The sequence below is a fragment of the Oppia nitens genome, unplaced genomic scaffold (assembly GCF_028296485.1).
Source record: "Oppia nitens isolate AA-2021 unplaced genomic scaffold, nextdenovo-longstitch-racon4-pilon3 scaffold49_pilon_pilon_pilon, whole genome shotgun sequence".
Lineage (NCBI taxonomy): Eukaryota > Metazoa > Arthropoda > Arachnida > Sarcoptiformes > Oppiidae > Oppia > Oppia nitens.
The window spans coordinates 98,034-120,362 of record NW_026533231.1 but is presented as its reverse complement, the minus strand read 5'-3'; the positions used below and the strand labels follow the sequence as shown (position 1 = coordinate 120,362).

At 17.5% G+C, this 22,329-nt stretch overlaps 2 protein-coding genes across 2 annotated transcripts; one reads left to right on the top strand and one right to left on the bottom strand.

The window, feature by feature from the left end:
• Positions 1-2,187: 2,187 nt before the first annotated feature.
• Positions 2,188-4,371, top strand: LOC128959383 (kelch-like protein diablo). The gene is made up of 9 exons (XM_054305329.1): positions 2,188-2,293; positions 2,410-2,601; positions 2,687-2,769; positions 2,847-2,902; positions 3,032-3,254; positions 3,573-3,691; positions 3,797-3,877; positions 4,071-4,165; positions 4,245-4,371. The coding sequence occupies exons 1-9, from the start codon at positions 2,195-2,197 to the stop codon at positions 4,266-4,268; spliced, it is 972 nt and encodes a 323-aa protein (XP_054161304.1). The 5' UTR covers positions 2,188-2,194; the 3' UTR covers positions 4,269-4,371.
• A 119-nt stretch (positions 4,372-4,490) lies between these two features.
• On the bottom strand, positions 4,491-7,011 carry LOC128959376 (kelch-like protein diablo). The gene is made up of 10 exons (XM_054305322.1): positions 6,954-7,011; positions 6,707-6,901; positions 6,534-6,613; positions 6,256-6,311; positions 5,845-6,064; positions 5,462-5,583; positions 5,297-5,377; positions 5,121-5,215; positions 5,041-5,057; positions 4,491-4,500 (listed from the first exon to the last, which is right to left on the bottom strand). Exons 2-10 carry the CDS (start codon positions 6,779-6,781, stop codon positions 4,491-4,493), a joined length of 756 nt encoding a protein of 251 aa, XP_054161297.1. The 5' UTR covers positions 6,782-6,901; positions 6,954-7,011.
• Between the last annotated feature and the right edge of the window lie 15,318 nt (positions 7,012-22,329).

Below are 22,329 nucleotides of genomic sequence, written 5' to 3'. Positions count from 1 at the left end.
GTGAAAAAATATTAAATACAATGGAAAAATATGATACAACTAGACAACAATGGCAACCAATGGCTAATATGAAATATCCAAGGTTAGTTTTAATATTTATTTATAAAAAATAGAAAATTGTTATTAGTAAAAAATAAAAATCTAATTGATATTTTTAATAATTTAAATATATATTTAAATGTAATATTTTAAATGTGTTTAATTTCTTAATAAAACAAGCTATTTATTCACATAAAATAACATTTAGTAAATCAGATTATATAAAATATAATTTATTTACACAGTTTTAAAATATTTTATTATTTTTATTATAAGATATTTATTTGGTTCAGCATCATTTATGGATTAAATATATGTTTGCGGCGGTTATGGTAATAGTGATGGAAAATCATGCGAAACATATGACCCGAAAATAAATAAATGGACACCAATTGGTTGGTTGTTATTATTAATTCAATTAATTATAATTATTATACATATTTTTATTTGTTAGCATCAATGCTTTTAGAAAGATATGCATTTAAATTGATTGCACTCAATGATAAATTGTATGCATTGGGTGGCTATACAATAGGTATATTTTATTTATTTTATTAATAACAAAATTTTTTTTTTATAAATTGCTTAAATTTAATTAGTAAAATTTTATTACTAGTAATAATTTTTTTTTATTATTACATTTATTTATTAGTTAAAATAACTGTTAAATAAAACACTTGTATTTTTAATTCAACTTAATTAATTAAATAATTATTAATATATATATTATAAAATAAATTTTAAATAATTAATTGTATTTAACTTATAGACCATAAACTAACAGAAACGGTTGAAATATATGATTATAAATCCAATCAATGGTCGTATACTAAATCATTGCCAATAAAAGTTGGATATTATGGCGTAAAATATTTTATGATATTCAAAGTTACTTTTTTCTAATTATTATATTTTATTTTATAGGCTACTGTTATAACAAAGTTATAAAACTTATTTCAAATTATCATTTAAAGATTTAAAGTTCAATAAAAACAACATTAATTTAAATAGTTTAATAGTTAAATATTTATTTATTGTTTTTTTTATTATATAACTTTTTTTTTATATTATTAGTTATTAATTCATGAATATTATGGTTATATATTTATAGTTATAAAACTTGTTGAAAATTTATAAATGTTTTTAATCATTTGTTATATTTTTAAAAATTAATTATTAAATTTTATTTTTTTAGGCAACAGTTTTTTAAAAAAAATTATGAAACATTAAGATAAATTGCTCAAATAATGTATATTTAGTATACTTTTTATAGTATTTTTTATAATCAAAATCTTTATTAAGTATAAAACTACTCTAAAATATATTATTATAATTTTTAAAATAAATATTGTATTTAATGAAAAAAGTTTATTTTATTTATTGTTAATTAATTTATACTGAAACACATATTTTGATTTTCCTATTGATAAATAAAGTTTGAAATTTATAACAAATTTATAAATTATCAAGGATAATTATATAAAGTGCAAAGTATCTACTACAAACTATAGAAGATATATTTATAAAGTTATTATTATGTTTTTTTAAAAAATATATATTTAATTAATACAATATTTAATTACAGATTACAGTATATTATAAATATAATACACACACAATTTTTAAAAAAATATATATAAACTAATAGATTATACGATTTCAAGTAGTTTAGATAATAAATATCATTTAATAATTATATCATTTTTGTTTGCAATATTAATTTTTCCAAAAAAATGTGATAAATATTTATTATAACATTTATATAATTAATTTAGTTTTAAAACAAAGTTTTTGTTTACTTAAACAATGAAATTGATAAAATAATTAAAAATATTTTAAAGTAATTTATTATGAAATATAGTTTCAATTTTATGAGAATTACTCATACTTTAATTATTATTATTATTGATAAAATTAAAATAAATAAATCAAATATATCTTTGTTATTATATATATATATATATATACTGATAAATAAAGTTATATATATACTATATATATAGTAGAATATTAAACGTAATCTAAACTTGAGTTAAACACTTGAAAAATTTTATTTATATATAAATATACTAAAATAAATTGTTTTTTTAAATATAAAGTATATACTATACATATAAATTGTTAAAATAGTAAAAATAATAACTAAATTAAAAAAATGTTTAAATATAATTACTATTGCTTTTTATTGTTAACTATTTTCAATTGTATATATTGTTTAAATGCAATTGCAATTAATAGCAAACAACAGCAAAATGTAAAATTATTATTTAAGAAAATATATTTTTTTAAGAAAAAATTTACTGTTAATAAAAAAGTTAAAAATAAATTTATTATTATATTTGTTTTTTTTCTGCTAAAAAATTATTATAGCAAACACTTGACTTATCGGATAGTTTTATTCATATATGCGGCGGTTTGGATGGGATATCAATTTTATCGGACTGTTATTATTATAATATACACACAAATCAATGGCAATCCATACAATCCATGTCCACTCCAAGGGATGACTTTAATATGATTTCATACGATTCAAAATTGTATGCAATCGGCGGCTATAATGTATGAAAAAAATATATTTTTAAAAAAAATTTAAACTACCCTTTATTTTTAATAATAATAATATTTTTATTTTTTAATAATAAAGGGTAATTATTTGAATAGCGTTGAAACATATGATACTAAAACAAGTCAATGGAAATCAATAGCATCGATGAATATAATACGACAGTAAATATATATATATACAAATTTTTATTAAAATTATTAATTAATTAATTAATTAATTAAATATTAAATTCAAAAAGCTACCATGATGTAACTGTACTTGATAATACAATTTATGTATGCGGTGGTGAATATGGTAATTATATACTGTATATATATATAATATTTAGATATGTAAATTGTAAAACAAACAAAAAATATTAATTAAAATAGTTAATATTAGTTTTAATAATAATAATAATAAATATTGTTTATAAATATTTAGGTAACGTTGTCTTCAAATCGTGTGAATATTATTTTAAGGCTATCGATGAATGGCATTTTGTAACAGCAATGGCTACGGAAAGGCGTGGTCTGGCACTGGTAGCACACGAAGGCTATCTGTATGCTATCGGTGGCGATAATGCTAACGAATATTTAAATACAATGGAAAGGTATGATACAGTTAGTCAACAATGGCAACCAATGGCTAATATGAAATATACTAGGTTAGTTTAATAAATACTATATAAATATTGTAAATACATGTTTAAAATATTACATAAGAAATTTAATATATAAATATATTATAAACTAGACAATTTTAATTACTTTAATTTTATTTCGAGATTTATTATAAACTAAATTAAATATATATATATATAAAAAAGAATTAAGTATATTATATAATAATATATTATAAATATATAATATATATATCAAATAATTAAATAAATAAAATTATACTAAGATAATCTAGTTAAATAAAATTATATAATTTATTTTATATTGATTTATTTTATTTTTTTTTAAATTAATAATTTAAGATCCTATTTTGCTGCCGTCTCATATTTGGATAAAATATACGTTTGCGGCGGTTTTGGTAATAGTGATTGGAAATCATGCGAAACATATGATCCGCAAACAAACCAATGGACACCAATTGGTTTGTTTTTTTTAAATTATTTTTTATAAGTTATATTATTGATTTAATTAATTGCAATAATTATATATTATTTTTAATAATATATGTATATATATATATATTTAGCTTCAATGTTATCAGAAAGAGCTTCATTGAAATTAATTGCATTTGACGACAAATTATATGCATTGGGTGGACGAACAATAGGTATATATATATTTTTAAATTACTATTATTTTAAATGATAAATATTAATTTAAATTCAAATTTTAATCTCAAATATTAAATAATTTTACAAAAAAAAATATAAGTAAATCATTTTAAGAATATATATATATTTAATAATTTTTAAACTATTTTGTTTATTATAAAGAATTATTTTATATTTTTTTAAAAATAGATGATCATATATTAGATACAGTTGAAATGTACGATTATAAATCAAAGCAATGGTTGCCAACAACATCATTGCCAAAACATATTAAACAGTTTGGGGTAATATATATATATATATATTAGTAAATCATATTTTATAATTAACTATATAACTAATTTATTAATTTTTATTTATTAGGCATCTGTTATAACTAAATTATAAATTATTCAATTGTAGCAGATTAATTAAAAAATTATGTTTACTCCTACATTGTTAACACTAAAATATTCTGTAAAATATTATTATTAATAAAAATTATTGTTCAAACTAGTTATAAATAAAAAAATTATTTAAATTTATAAATTAGTTATAAATTATATGGTTATTTAATAAAACATCCTTAACAATCCGTAAAAAACATAATTTAAAGTATCTATACCTATCCTATCTACATCTATATAAATATAATTTAAAAATATTATAAAATTTATTTTTTATTTTTGAGAATTTTGATTAAAATAATTTAAGTAAACTTGTTTAGATATTTAATTATAAATTTGTATAATAAATACTACCATCATTGTATTAAATATTAATTAATTTAGCTTAATAATTTTATAATTTATTACATGTTCTATTATTATAAATTTTTTTTTATTATAAATAGTATACATTATTTTGTTAATAAAATAAAAATATTTATATATTAGTATATAATTGTTTTATATTTATAATTAATAATTAATAATTTATTTTTGAAATTTTTATTGTAATTCTAAGTTAAATTTATAACTACATATTTGTTATGTAATAATCATATATATATATTTATATTTTGAATATAAATTAATGAAAAAATAAATTAAATTATTAGAAAAAATAAGAAATTTATTTATTATAATATTAATTATATTATTTTAAGTAGTTATATTCAAACTATTAATATTAAACATCATCAGTATTATAATTAATAATTTTGATTTGATTTTATAATTTAGTTAAATATGTTGTCTAAAAAAAGTAAAAAATAAAATAATCGATTAAAATATAACACGTAAATTATAATATTTTTACCCCATAATCATAAACTTTTATTGGCATTGATGTCGTATAATACCATTGATTGGATTTATAATCATAAATTTCAACCGTATCTGTTATATTACCATCTAATAAAAAATAAGATAAAAATAAAGAAAAAATTATTTTATTTAATTTCAATTATATAATTAAATAACAATTAAATATACCTTTTGTTTGTCCACCTAATGCATATATTTTGTCATTAAATGCAATCAATTTAAATCCAATTCTTTCTAATTGCATGGATGCTAATAAAAATATATAAATAAATTATTTTTTAATACAAATAAATTATTTTCAATAATAATTATTTTTAATAAAATCAACTTAACCAATTGGTGTCCATTGATTTGTTTTCGAGTCATATGTTTCGCATGAGTTCATGACATCACTATAACTCCAACCGCCGCAAACATATATTTTACCCATAAATGATGCTGAACCTAAATAGTCTCTTAAATTTTTTTTTTAAATAAACAATTAAATATAAAACGTTAAAATATATTCATTAAATATATAGACATAAATATGTTATAATTGAATATAGTTTTATAAAATAAATATATTAAAAAATAATCGAAACATTAATATTTAAAAAAATACAATTTATTTAAAACGTGTATTTTTTATTGATAAGATGTTAATTGTTTTTATTTTATTTCAATTTGTTTAGATTTTTTCTATGTAAATAAATTGTTTTTTATATAAAACTAACCTAGGATATTTCATATTAGCCATTGGTTGCCATTGTTTAGTATTTGTATCATATCTTTCCATTGTATTAAAATTTTGTGTACCATTTTTACCTCCGATAGCATATATTAGCCTATCGTGTGCTACCAGTGACAGATCCTCTCTTACCTGACTCATTGGTGTTGAAAAAGTCCAGTCATCAGTATTTAGTGTATAATATTCACATGATTTTAATATAGTTCCTAAATATCATTATATTAATATATATATATATATAAATTAATTAATTAAATAAAAAAATATTTTTTTTATAATTTTTATCTTTCCAAGAATCTTTAAATTTACTAAATGCTTGATAATAATAATAATAAGTGTTTTTTTATGTTATAATTAAAATAATTAAATATAAAAATATAATAACTAATACACATACCATCTTTACCACCGCATACATAAATTGTATTTTGTAGTACAGTTGCATCATGCTCACTTTATATAATTAATATTAGATTATTAATATTTTTAATAAAATTTATAAAAATTTAATCAATCTGAGCAATCGCTAAAAAAGTGTTAATTAAAAAAATTTATTTTATATTTTTTTAAATTTATATTAAATAATAAAAAAAAATTTAAAAAAAATCTAGCACATTATCTTAACATTGTAAAACTATTTCGATGATTTTATAAAATAATTGTAAATATAAATACCGTCGTAATATATTCAGCGATGCCATTGATATCCATTGATTTGTTTGCGTATCGTATGATTCAACGTTATTCAATGTTTTCTAAATATTTATTTTAAAAAGTAAATAAAAAAATAAGTTTTACATAAAGTTTATTATAAAATTAAATTAAATAAAAAAACCAATTATCGTTACATTGTTATGGCCGCCAATTGCATACAATTTTGAATCATATGAAACCAAACTAAATCTCATACGTTTAGTAGACATGGATTGTATTGATTCCCAAACACTTGTGTGTATATTATATTTATAACAATCAGACAAAATAGATGTCTCATTACTTCCACCGCATATATAGATAAAATTATCCGATAAGTCCAGTGTTTTCTATTGTAAAACAATAATTTAATTTTTTAAAAATAAAATAAAAATAACTTACATTATAATCATTATTTTTAGTAATAGTATTGTTATTAATTCCAGTTGTATTTAATGGGTAAATACAACTATAGATATTAATAATTACAATTAGAAATATAATGTAATAATTAATATTAAACATTTTATTAAACATGTAATGTCAATATACTGTATATAAATATTATTTTTTTGATTATAATAATAAAATGTATACTATTATATATTTTGTAAAAATTAATTTGATTTTATATATCAATATAAAAACATTTATTATAAACAAAAATTAGTAAAGAGTTAACACAAAGTTCAAGTATTATTTGAAACAGTGATATATATAATAAAAATATCAAATCTTAATTTTTGTTATAAATATCTTTATTTGTAAATGTAATGTAATTTTACTTTCATTTTTTAATTTAATCATAATATTTATATTTTTATTTAGATATTCAACAAAAAATATAAATTATTTATATTGTTATGAAATGGATTATTTAATGAAATAATAAATTAGAAATTAAAATAATATACTAATAATTAGTAAATTATAAAAAAAAAATTATTATTAAAATAATATTGTAAATAAATTATTATTATTGTAAATAATATCTATAAACATTTATCTGTTTTATGACAAGTCCTTTAATTTATATAAAAAACTATAACTTCAAAATATTTAGCAACAAAGTTCAAGTATTATTATTATAAGTACTGATAATTTATAATAAAATTTATATGATATTTTGTTTGTTATTTAACATTTTATTAATAATTAAAATATTGATATAATATGTTTTATTATTTAAAAAATATATACAGTATAATAAATTAATAATTATTACTAATCATTTGTAAAATTAAATATATAATATTATTGTTATATTTAAATATTTTATTATTTTATTGTGTTTTAGTTTCTAATCAAATATTTAATATAATAACTATTTTATTAAATTTATTGTTTTCTAATATAATAAAACATAATTATTTGAAAATAAATATTTATTAAGATAATCAATTTCATTAAATATTATCTAATTTAATTAATTAATTTCTAATTATCTTTAATAAGTTTTAATAGCTTTTATTGATAATTACTTTTTATATTGTATTTATTACTTATTTTAAACAATTATTTTGTTTTTAAGTACTTTATTTATTTATTTTTTATCATCTTTAACGTAAAGTATTGTAGATAATTTTTTAAATAACATTTAAAAATTATTATTATAAATCATAGTACTTAATAGTAAACATGATAGTAAACAATTTTTTTTAAAACAATGTAAAGTGTAGTTAATTTACTTTTTCTATTACAAATAAATAAAATAAACTATTTTTTAATTTTTTAAAAATTAAATAAAAATATTTATTAAAAAAAATAAATGGGAATCTAGTCTAATAGTTATTTTTTTATTTTATATAATCTATTAATTTAGACATTTTTAAATTATTTTTATAAAAACTTAATGATCAAGTCATGCTATTTATTGATAATAATTTTCTTATACGATAGTTGCCTTAAAAAATAGATAAAAATATGAAAATTAATTTAACAAAAATAAATATTTATAATTTTAAAAAATAATTTTACCCCAAATCCGGCAATTTTTATTGGCAATGATGTCGTTTAATACCATTGATTTGCTTTATAATCATATACTTCAACAGTATCTGTTAAATTATTATCTATTTATATAAAAATATTTTTTTAAATAAAAACTAAGATTACTATTTATAACTAAATTAATTAATTTATAACTAGTATAATTAATTTTTACTAAAACATTTACTATAATTTAAAAAAATATAATCAATTAATATATTAAAAAAACTAATATTACACTAAAACTATTAATTTTTATAAATATCAATTTTTTAGTATATAATTCTTAATTAAGTTTTAAAAAATATTTATATTAATATGTTTATAAAAAATTTTTTAAAAAATACCTTTTGTTTGTCCACCCAATGCATATAGTATTATCAGTATAACCGCCGCAAACATATATTTTAACTATATATTATGCTGAATCTCTAATATATATTTTTTAAAGATAATTATAAAATACAATTTAATGAATTACAGTATATAATTAGATCTGTATAATTAATATTTAAAAAAATTATAACATTACAGTATAATACAAAATTCCATTGATTTGTTTGAGTATTATATGTTTCAACACTATTCAAGGTTTTTACTATTTACAATAATTAAGTCATAATAATATATATTTTAAAAAATAATATAATTATCCATTATTTTTCTCAAACTTTTTTTTTAAAAAAAAATAACACATTATATCCTCCAATTGCATATAAATTTGATTCATATGAAACCAAACTAAACCACGACCTACTACTGGTCATGGATTGTATAGATTGCCAAACATTTTGGTGTATATTATATTTATAACACTCTTTAAAACTGATGACCCATTATATCCACCGCTTATATAGATAAAACTATCAGATAAGTCGGTAATTGTTTGCTAAAATAAATCAAAAAATAATTAATTAATTTATATATTTGTATTTACTATTTAATATTATTATAAATTTATAAAATTTATGTTCAAATAAATAATCCTAATTTTAAAAAAAAGTTATTAATTTTATTTTATTAAAAAAAATTAAAAAAAGTAGATTTTAGAAAACAATAAATGTGGTTGTAGTACAATTTTTTTTAGGTTTTAAACAAATTTGAATACATTTAGTATAGAAATAATTAAATAAAACAATTTAGAATTGCAATGTTTATTTTTTAATAATTTTAAATAATTATTAAATTTGTTAAAATATAATAATATTAAAATATTTTACTGTCTTTGTTTTTCTCAATTATGTTGTTTATTCAAAACATATTTTACATAACAATCTCTATCCAAAGGTCTACATCTACAAATATTATTATCATCATCATTATCTTCGGCTCCATCATCTTGTTGATCATCATCACTATCTCGGCAGAAAAGTAGTCTACAACACGGAAAAGCACTTTTACATTTCTCATCAAGTTTATCAATACAACCGTCTATTAAAAACAGAGAAAGAAAGAGAAAGAAAGAGAAAGAAAGAGAAAGAAAGAGAAAGACAGAGAATGACAAAAAAAGACAGAGAAAGACAGAGAAAGACAGATAAAGACAGAGAAACACAGAGAAAGACTAAAACCATTAGTCGAATGTTGTTGTCCAATCATATTGGCTTATGAAATATATTTTAAAAATTTTTATATCAATAGAAAGCTATCAATAAAAATTTACAATATGATTTTTTTAACTGAAATAATACTACTAATTTCATTAATTTAGAAAAATAAATCTATTTTTATTAATTAATTAATTAAAAACAATCTGTAGGTTATTACTTAATATTCTTAATACTTACTCAATATAATGAATAAAAATATATTTTTTTAAATATAAAATAATTTATTTATTTAATATTAATTTATTATTATTTTTTACCAATATATTGTGTAACTATAAAAAAAATGAATAATAAGCTACATATGGGTTTTTATTTAAAAATAATTTATAAAAATAGATTTTAGTCTTAATTACTATTTTATAGCTTTCGTCATTAAACATTGGTAAACATTTGTAAGCTATTAATATTCTATAATAATATACAATATTTAGGATAAAGATAATATAAATATTATATAAAAATATATTAATATAAATATTTTTTCACAGAGAAAGATATAGAAAGACAGAGAAAGACAGAGAAAGAGAGAGACAAAGAGTGAGACAAAGAGAGACAAAGAGAAACAAAGAGAGACAAAGAGAGACAAAAAAAAGAGACAAAGAGAGATAAAGAAAGATAGACTTTTATATGATAATTAATTACATAAAAAATGTTATCAGTTTTAAAAATGTATTTTATTTTTCTTAATATATATAAAACAATATTTTTTTATTTACTAAAAATATTCGTTTTTTATAAATAAATAAAAGTAATTTTATATATATATATATATATATTTATTCTTCATTTTTACTTTCTTTATGTTTAGAGGTTTCTAGTAATTTAACATTATATTCACAGCTTATATCCCTATGTTCACATCCACACGTGTTATCAATGCAGTGTAATAAATTACAACATGGGTTTATAATTATTATTCAATTATTTTTAATTACTATTAGGCAAATATAATATATAAAAATAAATTTTACAAACATTATCAATTTAACTAATATAAATATTAATAGTTTGTAGATTGATTTTAATATATATATATATATATATTTATTCTTCATTTTGATTTTCGTTTTTTTGTTTATGGAGTTCATATAATCTGGTTTTAAATTGACAGCTCTCATCATGATCTTTACATACACATGTGTTATCTATGCAATGAAGTCCAGTACAACATTTGCTTGTTTCACTATCGCAATATTTGTTAAACTGAGTACATTCATCTATACAATTAAACAATTATGGTTATTAATTAATTTAAAAAGACAGAGAGACAGAGAGACAGAGAGATAGAGAGACAGAGAGACAGAGAGACAGAGAGACAGAGAGACAGAGAGACAGAGAGACAGAGAGACAGAGAGACAGAGAGACAGAGAGACAGAGAGACAGAAAGAAATTATACTAATATATATATATATGTACCCGGAGTTTCATCATCATCGCATTTGACTTTTAATTGTATATTAAATACAATTAAAACAATTGCACTAAATAACATCAACATAACTCTATCTTCTATCATTATTATTATTAATATTATACTAATAAGATTTTTATATCTAAGTTTAATTTTTTAAGACTACTATCTAAATAAAAGTATAATTTAGTATATTTTTCTAATTTTTTCAATTTTAATAATTTAGAACTAAAAAATTTAATTTTAATTATTTAATAAAAAAAACATCTGTAGGCTATTACCTTAATTTTTCTTATAGATACACAATATAATGGAACAGAGAGAGAGAGAGAAAAAAAAATGGAGTAAAATTTTTTTGTTTAATTAAATAAACTAATAAACAAATAATAAAATTTAGATGAGTAATATTATGATTAACTTTTTAACTAATCTTAGTTTACTTATAGACAATAATTTATTATTATTTAACTATTATAACTTTATAACAATAACAACAACAAGAAAAAATTAATTTTAATTATTATTTAAATAAAAATACATTTAATTTTTATTATTTTACTTATTATTATCTAATAATTAATTAACTAAATTTTATTATTAAATTTATTATCTGCGATTAATTTTATTAATTGTTTTAGTTTTTTTAAATTAAATAACGTGTCTATTTTATTTAACAAGGTTTATGAATAAAACATATAATACATTAATACTTATAGTAATATTAGTAAATATTTAATACTTAAAAATTTTTATAAATACTTAAATAGTAAATATTTAAATACATATCTAGTATATAGATATTATAATAAATATTAACCATCACCATTAGCATAGCAATTGGGTGTAAATTGTATTATCAATCACTAAAAATATCATTGAGTCTACTACCAAAACCACCATGATCATTTGTTGATTGTTTATATTTTTATTATTATTAGTATGTACTTGTAACTATGGTAAATTTTAAATCTATAGCTAACAATCAATGAAAACTACAATATATATATATATATATATATATATATATATATATTAATTGAAACTATTTGCATTTAATTAACTTAAAATATTACTTTGTTAGATATTATTTTATTTTTTCTTTTAGTTTTGTTATAAAAATGGATAAAAAATTTATAATTTCATTTAAATAATTGATAATAAATAATACTTGAGATAATTTCTTTGTGAATTTATAAAATAAATAAATATTTTATGCTTAGTTTTAGTTTTACTAATAAGTTATTATCAAATAGTTTTTTTTTGAATAATATTATTTATAATCCATATAAATATTATTCAACATTATTCTGTTATTTTTTTTGTTAAAAAAATAGTATTTCATATTTAATTTTGTTTTATTGAATATCAAAGTTAATAAATAAATCAAAAAAATTTATTACTAGTTAATGAAATTATTGATTAATATATTAATTATAAGTGTTTTTACATGATAAAATTTTATCATCATGATAAATTATGATTTATTAATTAATCCTTATATAATCGATGAAATACTGTATATATATATATATATTATATATGTGAAATATATAAAAAATAAATTTTAAAAAATTTCAGTACTATATAAATGTGACTAAATTTGAAGTTAAATAATAATATTAATTTTGTTATAATTAATATGCTAAGTAAAATATTTTTTAATATAATTATTATAAATTATTTTTAATATTTAAAAATATTTTTTAAAAAATGTCTGAATATGTTTCTGAACAAAAAATGAGTTGGACTATGGAAGCTCAAGTTCAATCGTATACTGTATTAGCTAGCGTTGATCTAGCTTGTTATTCGTTAGCTGGTAAATATACTGGATCAATTAAATTTAGTATACTAGGTAAATTAAGTCTATGCGTTACCGGCAGCATAAGTCTATCGGATGGATTATATTTCTATGTAAGTTATTTAAAATTAAAATAATAAAATAATAATAATTAGAAAATAAGTATTTTTATTTTTAAAAATTTTTTTAATCTTAAAAATTATATATATTTTTTAAAAATGTTATTATTAATTTATTTATTTTTAATAATTTAGTGCTGCTTCCATAAGACACGTATTAGAAAATATTAAAATAAACAAGATTTACTAAAAGATAAATTATAAAACATCATAATAAAATATGTATTAAGTGTTTCTTAAATTTTATTCAAAATAAAATTTCAACAGTAATAACAATAAAACAAACATGTAGCAATTATGTTTTATAATAAAATAAAATTACAACTTTATATATTAATAAAACAAATTAATATTTATATAAATTTTATTGAAATATAGATTTTGAAAAATAAAGTAAAACATTGATTATATTTGATATTTACTAATTGTCATAGATTTTTTTTTAAAATTTTATATTAATTTTATATTACAGTTAAATGTTTAGATTTTTAAATAAAATACATATAATTTTTTTATGATGATGACATTATCTGGGTAAATCATAAGTAACTATCGATAAAATTGCGACCAATAATAAACTAGGCTAACAATATATAGATATATATAATTCAAATAATATATATTGTGATAAATAGATAAATAAATAGATAGAGAGAGAAAGAGAGAGACAGAGAGAAAGAGTGAGAGAGAGAGAGAGAAAGAAAGAGAAAGAGAGAGAGTTGTTTTAATATATATTTAAAAAAATATTTGTTTAAATAAAATTATGTGACACTATACTTGTATAACATATTTATACAAACTTGACTACAATGAAATTTTTTTAATTACATATATTGTATATACAAAAACAAATTATATTTATTATATATTATTTTCATAGACATTATTATCATAAACTAAATAGACTGGTAGGTTAGGAAACATATTTAATTTCAAATAATTATACAAATAGCTAATAGTATTAAATATTATAATAACAAATAAGATAATAAAAAAAATCAATCCTGTAAGTAAAATTTTTGATAAGATTATTACACAAAATTAAAAATAATAAGTTGTTTTTTAAATGTTATTTTTAATTTTACAAAATATTTATTAAAAAAACATTTAATAATTTCGAATTATTGAAAAAAACTTAGTATAGCAATGAATTTTTTAAAATAATTAAACAAAAATGTTTTTTTAAATAATTTTTTTAAAACTAAAGTTTACAATATTTTATTCTTATAAATTTTATTTATTTTGTTAAAATCAAAATTTTTTAGCAAAAACTAAAAAATATTTTTTTTTAAATTAATCAAAAAAAATAGTTTTTTTTTTGTATAATTATTTTCTATTTCTTTATTTTTCAAATTTTAGATTTCTAGCAACACATTCGTGATCCTGATAAAAACATCTACAAGTATTATACAAACAATGAAGTACATCACAACAATTTTCGCTTTGGCAATTTTGTCCCATAGCTATACATTCATCTATATAAGTAAAAAAAAATTTTGATCTTGAAATTTTTATTTTAAAAAAAGACAGATAGACAGATAGATAGATAAACAAATAGACAGATAGACAGATAGACAGATAGACAGATAGACAGATAGACAGATAGACAGATAGACAGATAGACAGATAGACAGATAGACAGATAGACAGATAGACAGATAGACAGATAGACAGATAGACAGATAGACAGATAGACAGATAGACAGATAGACAGATAGACAGATAGACAGATAGACAGATAGACAGATAGACAGATAGACAGATAGACAGATAGACAGATAGACAGATAGACAGATAGACAGATAGACAGATAGACAGATAGACAGATAGACAGATAGACAGATAGACAGATAGACAGATAGACAGATAGACAGATAGACAGATAGACAGATAGACAGTATTAACTATTGAATAAATATTTACCATCACCATAGCAATCGGGTGTAAATTGTATTATCAATACAATTACAACAATGATAACAAATTTCATTGACAATAGTCTACCACCAAAACCACCATGATCATTTGTTGATTGTTGACCAAACATTATTTTTAATTTGACAATGTGTTTTTAACTAGGTTAAATTTTAAATCTATAGCTAACAATGAATGAAAACTACATAAAAAATTATATAATATTTTTTTTAATTAAAAAAAATCCATTTAATTAAAAAAAATCCATTTAATTAATTTAAAATAAACGTCTGGTTGATATTACTGAGAGAGAGAGAGAGCAGTGTTTTAGAATTTGTTTAAAAAAATATTTGTTTTAATAAAATTTTGTGACTATACATGTATAACATATTTATACAAACTTGACTACAATAAAAAAATTTTTATATAATTATAAATGTAGACTAAATATATTTAATATATATATATATATTTTCATAGACATTATTATCATATATACTAAATAGACGGATAGGTTATGAAACAATTATACAAATAGCTTATAATAGTATTAATTATTATAATAACTAATTAGATAATACAAAAATCAGTTAAGTAAAATGTTTGATAAGATTATAGAGAAATACAAAATAATATTGTTTTATTTAATATTTTTAATTTTACAAGTTATTTACAAAAACATTTAGTGTATAATAATTTTTAAATAATTTATATATATAATTTATGAAATTATAATGCTTGATTTAATAATCTATAAAACAGATTTTTTTTAAAAAATAAAATTATAAATATAAAAAATATAATAGGTTAAATAATAAAATAAATGTTGAAATTTTTTTTAATTAATTAAATATTTTATTGTATAAAATAAAATATAAAATTTACAGTATAAAATTTTTTTAGTCAATGAAAACAAACTTAATTTAATTTCATAGTATCTAAAAAAAATTAAATATTTTAGAAAAATAAACAGATAGAAACATTACTTTTATAATTATTTAAAAATACAACAAAAAATTAATCTTGATTATAACTATAAAAAATTTATTGTTAAAAAAATTATAATAGTAATGTATATTGATAATATTATTTTTATTGTAAAAATATTCTGTTGTTTTTAAGTAATAATATATTAGTTTTTATTTTTTTTAAAAAATAATTTTTTTAAAAATAATTTTTTAAAAAATTATATTTTTAAAATCTTATTAAAATATGTTGAATATTAAATATATGCATATTATAAGACATAGTATCATTATATAAATATAAATTAATTACATCATTATTTATTAAAAAGATTTTTCTGTATTAATTAAATATTTATTTTATAAAATTTATCTAAAACTTATTTTATATCTTTATTTCAAAAGATATTATTATTTAAAATTTTCCCTTCAAAGAAAACATTATATTTTTATATCAAAGTTATATAAATAAATCATAAAAATGCTACTTATGTTTTAATAAAATCTATTAATTAATTTGTTTTTTGCTTTTATTTTTAAAAAAGATAAAATATAATACAAATCAATGTATATACAAAAAAAAACAAAACAAAAAATTATTTTCATAACTATATAAATCTGAGTAAATTTTCAAATCTAAACTAATATTATTATTATTTAAAAAATTATTTTGTTTGTACATTAGTTTTATATTATATTATATATTTTTTTTATTAATTATAAATAAAATTAATTATTTTAAATTTTTTAAAAAATCATAAAATGTCTGAATTTGTATCACAACAACGAGTCAATTGGACATTTGAAGCTCAAGTTAGATCGTATACTGTATTAGCTAGTGTTAAGCTAGCTTGTAATTCATTAGCTGCTAAATATACTGGGTCATTTACTCTGGGTGTACTAGGTACATTTAGTTTATGCGTTACAGGCAGTATAAATTTATCGGATGGATTTTATTTCTATGTAAGTTTTATATTTATTTATTTTTTAAAAATAAAATTTAAAAGTTTATTTAATTTTTTTCGATTTTTTTTAATTTAATTTATTAATTATTTTTTTTTAAATTAGTGCTGTTTCCACAAGACACGTCTAAAAAAATGATAAAATCATAAATGGTAAAAAAACCTGGCTCAACTAAAAATAAATTAGAAATTTATAAGTTAATTATATTAAAAAATGATAAAAACTAATTAAGATTTTTAATTATTCAAATAAAATTCAATAATAAATTAATTTTCTAATCTATAAATACAGTATATTTATATGTAATAATAATTAGTATTTAAATATATATGTTTGCATTAATTATAATTTCAATAAAAGCAACTTATTAATAGTCGATAAATTAATAAATTAAAACGAATACAATTTTTTAAAAATGTTTACTAAAATCTATTTATTTTTTAATGCTGTAACTGTTTTGTTGAAAAAAAATATTTATAATATATAAATTATAAAAATTGATTACATTAAAAATTTTTAAATTTAGACTAAAACAAATTGATTAGATAAATAATAATAATTTTTATATAATGATAAACCTAATGTGTTTGATATTTCATATTTTATTTAATATTATTATTTAAGATATTTTTATTATCTTATTATTATAATATTATATTATAAATAAGTTAGATAAATAAATCATAAAAATGTTATTTATGTTTAAATAAAATTTTTTGATTAATATGTTTTGTTTTTTTAATTTTTTTTAAAAAGATATAAATGTAATAAAAAAAATGATAATATATAATTTATATAGATATTAACGCTTTTAAAAATTGATAAAATATATATATCAGTGTATATACGGTAATAATAATAAAAAATTATTTTCATAGCTATATAAATCTGAGTATCGAATTTCATATGAAAAATAACAATATTATTATTAATTGGAAAATTTTGTTTTGTAAATTATATTTTTCTGTATTATAAATAAAATATTTTTATTATTTTTTTAAAAATAAAATGTCTGAATTTCTATCTCCACAACAAATCGATTTGACATTTGAACTTAAAGTTCAATCGTATACTGTATTAACTAGTGTTAATAAAGCTTGTAATTCATTAGCTTGTAAATATAATGGATTATTTAATCTAGGTCTAATTAGTCTATGCATTACCGGTATGATAAAACTATCGGATGGATTATATTTCTATGTAAGTTTTTATTTTTAATTAAGTTTTTTATTGAAAATAAAAAAATACAAATAGCTTTTTAATTAAATTTTTTTTGATTTATTTTATATTTTTTTTCTCTAAATTTTTTTTTTAATATTAATTTATTTATTTTTTTACAAAATAGTGCTCTTTCCACAAGACACGTCTAAAAAATTGTAAATTTGAAGTGAAAACACCTTATAATTTAATAATTTAATGTGTTAAATTACAGTATAAATTTAATATTATTTATATTATTAATTTCATATATCTCAAAAATTAAATTATGCGTTTAATTTAATCTTAACTAAAAAGAAATTTAAGATATAGTTTATATAAATTTTTTAAAAAAATCTAAAGTAATTCAACAATAAAGTAATTTTATAATAAAATTTATATAAATATATATACATGTAAAAAATTTTTTTATTTAAATAAATATGCTTGCATTTAAATAAAATTACAATAAACCAACTTATTATTAGTCAAAAAAATTATCAGATTTTTTGGACCTAACCACCAATACACAGATATTAAGCAATAAATTAATGTATTTATAATTTTTTTTACTAAAATCTAGTTATTTTTAATATAGTGTAACTGTTTTGTTTAAAAAAAATATTTATATTATTTAAACTATATAAAATTAATAGCATTGATTAATTTACCGGTAATTATTCCTACGGTAAATAGTATAGCTACTAATCCTATTAATAGTAGTCTATTACCAAAAACAACCGAGTTTAATTATATGTTTCACATCAGATAAGCTGAAATATAGAGGTGGACCGACGCGTATTCCAGTATAAAGTATGTACAAAAATTACCTTTAAGGGGTGCAACTTTTTCATGTAACTCGAGTTTCTCAGCGGGATGGTTTAGAGGGTCAAAAATAATGAAAAAAAACCCGCTGTAGAAAAGTTTCTCATTAATGAAGAAAGTTAACAAAATAGCGGAAAACTGAAAAAATTAAAAAATATAACTTTATAACGGTGATAGATAAAAATATGTAACCATCACAATAATGTATGTAATAATAGATATTATAAGTTATATTAATAACAATTATCTACCCAATCGTGAAATTAGATAAAAACGGTTGACATTTTCAAAAACTGAAAATTTAAAATTGGTCATAACTCGGACAAAAACATACTTATATTAATGTTATTAATTGAGCCTATAGTTGACATAAATTCAGATTTTTAGAGACCATTTTGTGATTTTTAGCGCCACCTGGTGAATTTTGGAAAAGATATAATCTATTGATAATTGATAAAAATCTTTAATAATAATATATAATTAGAAGATATAATGTACTATAAATTTATAAGATTTGTCTGAGTCAACGGGTTCACCGACTTTTGGACCTTTGAAAAAAGCTATGTATACAGAGCTTTGTATATGACAAAGTAGTGAATATTGTAAAGCTCAGCTTATCTGATGTCACGCTGTATACTGGTTAATGACTAATCAGTATTGTTAACTTAAAATATTTAAATATTAATAAAAAAAATTGTTATATACAGAAAAATTACATTATAAATAAATTTTTTTAAATTAAAAAAAGATTACATAACTTATATAACCGGATTAAAGTTAATTATATAATTATTATTATTACACAATATATAATTAATAATAAAAATAAAGTAATTTATGAAATAATAATAGATATTATTGTTAATTTAATTAGAATCTGTAATTTATTATATTTTTCAGTTACACAGTATAATGGATAAAAATAAATTGTTTAAATTTTTTATAATTAATTTGTTAAACTATTTTGATAAAACTACTTTTTTATAAAAATATATTTTTTTTAAAATAAGTTGTTTTGTAAATTTCTTTTTTAACCTTTGTTTTGTTTTTGTTTTTCATGACAATTTAGTTTACCAACAGCACAGTTATAATCACCAGGACCGCATTGACAAATACTATCAACGCACATAAGTCCAAGACAACAATCTTGTCCACTTTCGCAATGTTGATTATTGTGTATACAATCATCTATACAAGAATAAAAATACTTATTAATTTATTGCAAAACAAAAAAAAATTGTCAAAGACTGTGGTGACTGAATTGCACACTGAGACGGACAGAGACAGACAGACAGAGTCTGAAAGAGAGAATGTTTGAAAAGATTGTATTCAATAGAAATATTTAAATAAAATATTGAAAACAATTTTTATTATTTATAAATAAATAGATAGATAATACTTTTAAGTTTTAAAAAAAATTTACAATATGATAGTAAAAAAAAATTAATATTTTTTTGAATATACAGTAGAATAGAATAAAATAGAACAATTTAATAATAAATTTTTATTTTATTATTAGTATTATAATGAAAAAAATATTTTTATAATATAATTATGCTAAAAAATTCTTTTTGTTATAATACTAATAATAAACTAAAATTTATTTATTCTTTTGTAGTATAGATAATGAATATAATAACAATAAATTTATTTTCACTGATATATTTTTCATAACTTATAACTTTATATAACATAATATATATAACCTTTTCATAAATTATTTAACTATTTCTGTTAAATATAACTAGTTGAGAATGCTAGAAAACAACTAATGAAAAAATGCATAAATATAAAAAAAACAGGCTGGTTATTTCCATTAGTTTTATAGTTTCAAATTATAATTTTTAATATATTATATAAAATTTATTAAATAAAATTATTGTTAATTTAATTAATAACATCCGTAATTTATTACATAATTTTTCTTTTTGTTATACAATATAATAGATAAAAATAAATTGTTTTTATGAATACTACTTTTTTAATAAAAATATTTTATATATTTTATATGTTAAATTTTTCTTCAATTTTTATCTCTTTTTTCTTCTAGTCGAACTTTTTTTAATGCACAGTTAAAATCCCCAGGACCACATTGACAAATACCATCAACGCACACTAGTCCAAAACAACAATGTTGTCTACTTTCGCAATGTTGATTACCGTCTATACAATCATCTATACAAAAATAAAAGGCTTATTAATTTATTGAAAAACAAAAAGAGTAAGAAAACGGTGCTGACTGAATTGTACACTAAAAATTAGAGACTCTAATTTTTAAGTTAGTTTTAAATTATAATTATACTTAACTAAAGCATTGCAATTGATTGTAAATTGTATTAACAATACAATTACAACAATAACACCAAGTTGTATTAACAAGTTTCTACCACCATGCTTATTTGATTGTTGTTGACCAATCATTATTGCTATTATTATAATAATGTGTTATTAATAATAAAAATAAAAATTAAATAAATAATTAAATAATTGAATGTTAAATTCAGTTTAAAAATTACTATAGGATTATAGAAGACTGTGAGAGAAACTTTTATACTCTCACGGGCTGTTTAACAACTTTCTGTACAAAAAGTATTGACATTAAGTTATTTCTGAGTCAATTCTTAAGAGATTTTTTGGACTAATGAAACTGAATGATTGACGTCACTTACGACGACAAATAAAAAAAATTTTAGAAATAAAAAACTATTTTTAATTTATGAAAATAAAACATCTGTAAGTTATTACATGAATTTTACATATAGTTGTTTTATATAATAGAAATAAATAATATTTAATAACAAAGTCGATTTTGTTATGGCTTAAACATAATAAATTATCAAAATTATAAATTTGAATTATAAATTTATATTATCTCTAAATTTGTATTAATTAACTATTAATAAATATTATGAAAATAATACACTTATTTTAATAATAAAAAATATATTTAATAAAAATAAAATTATTATTATATTATGTAATCCTTCATT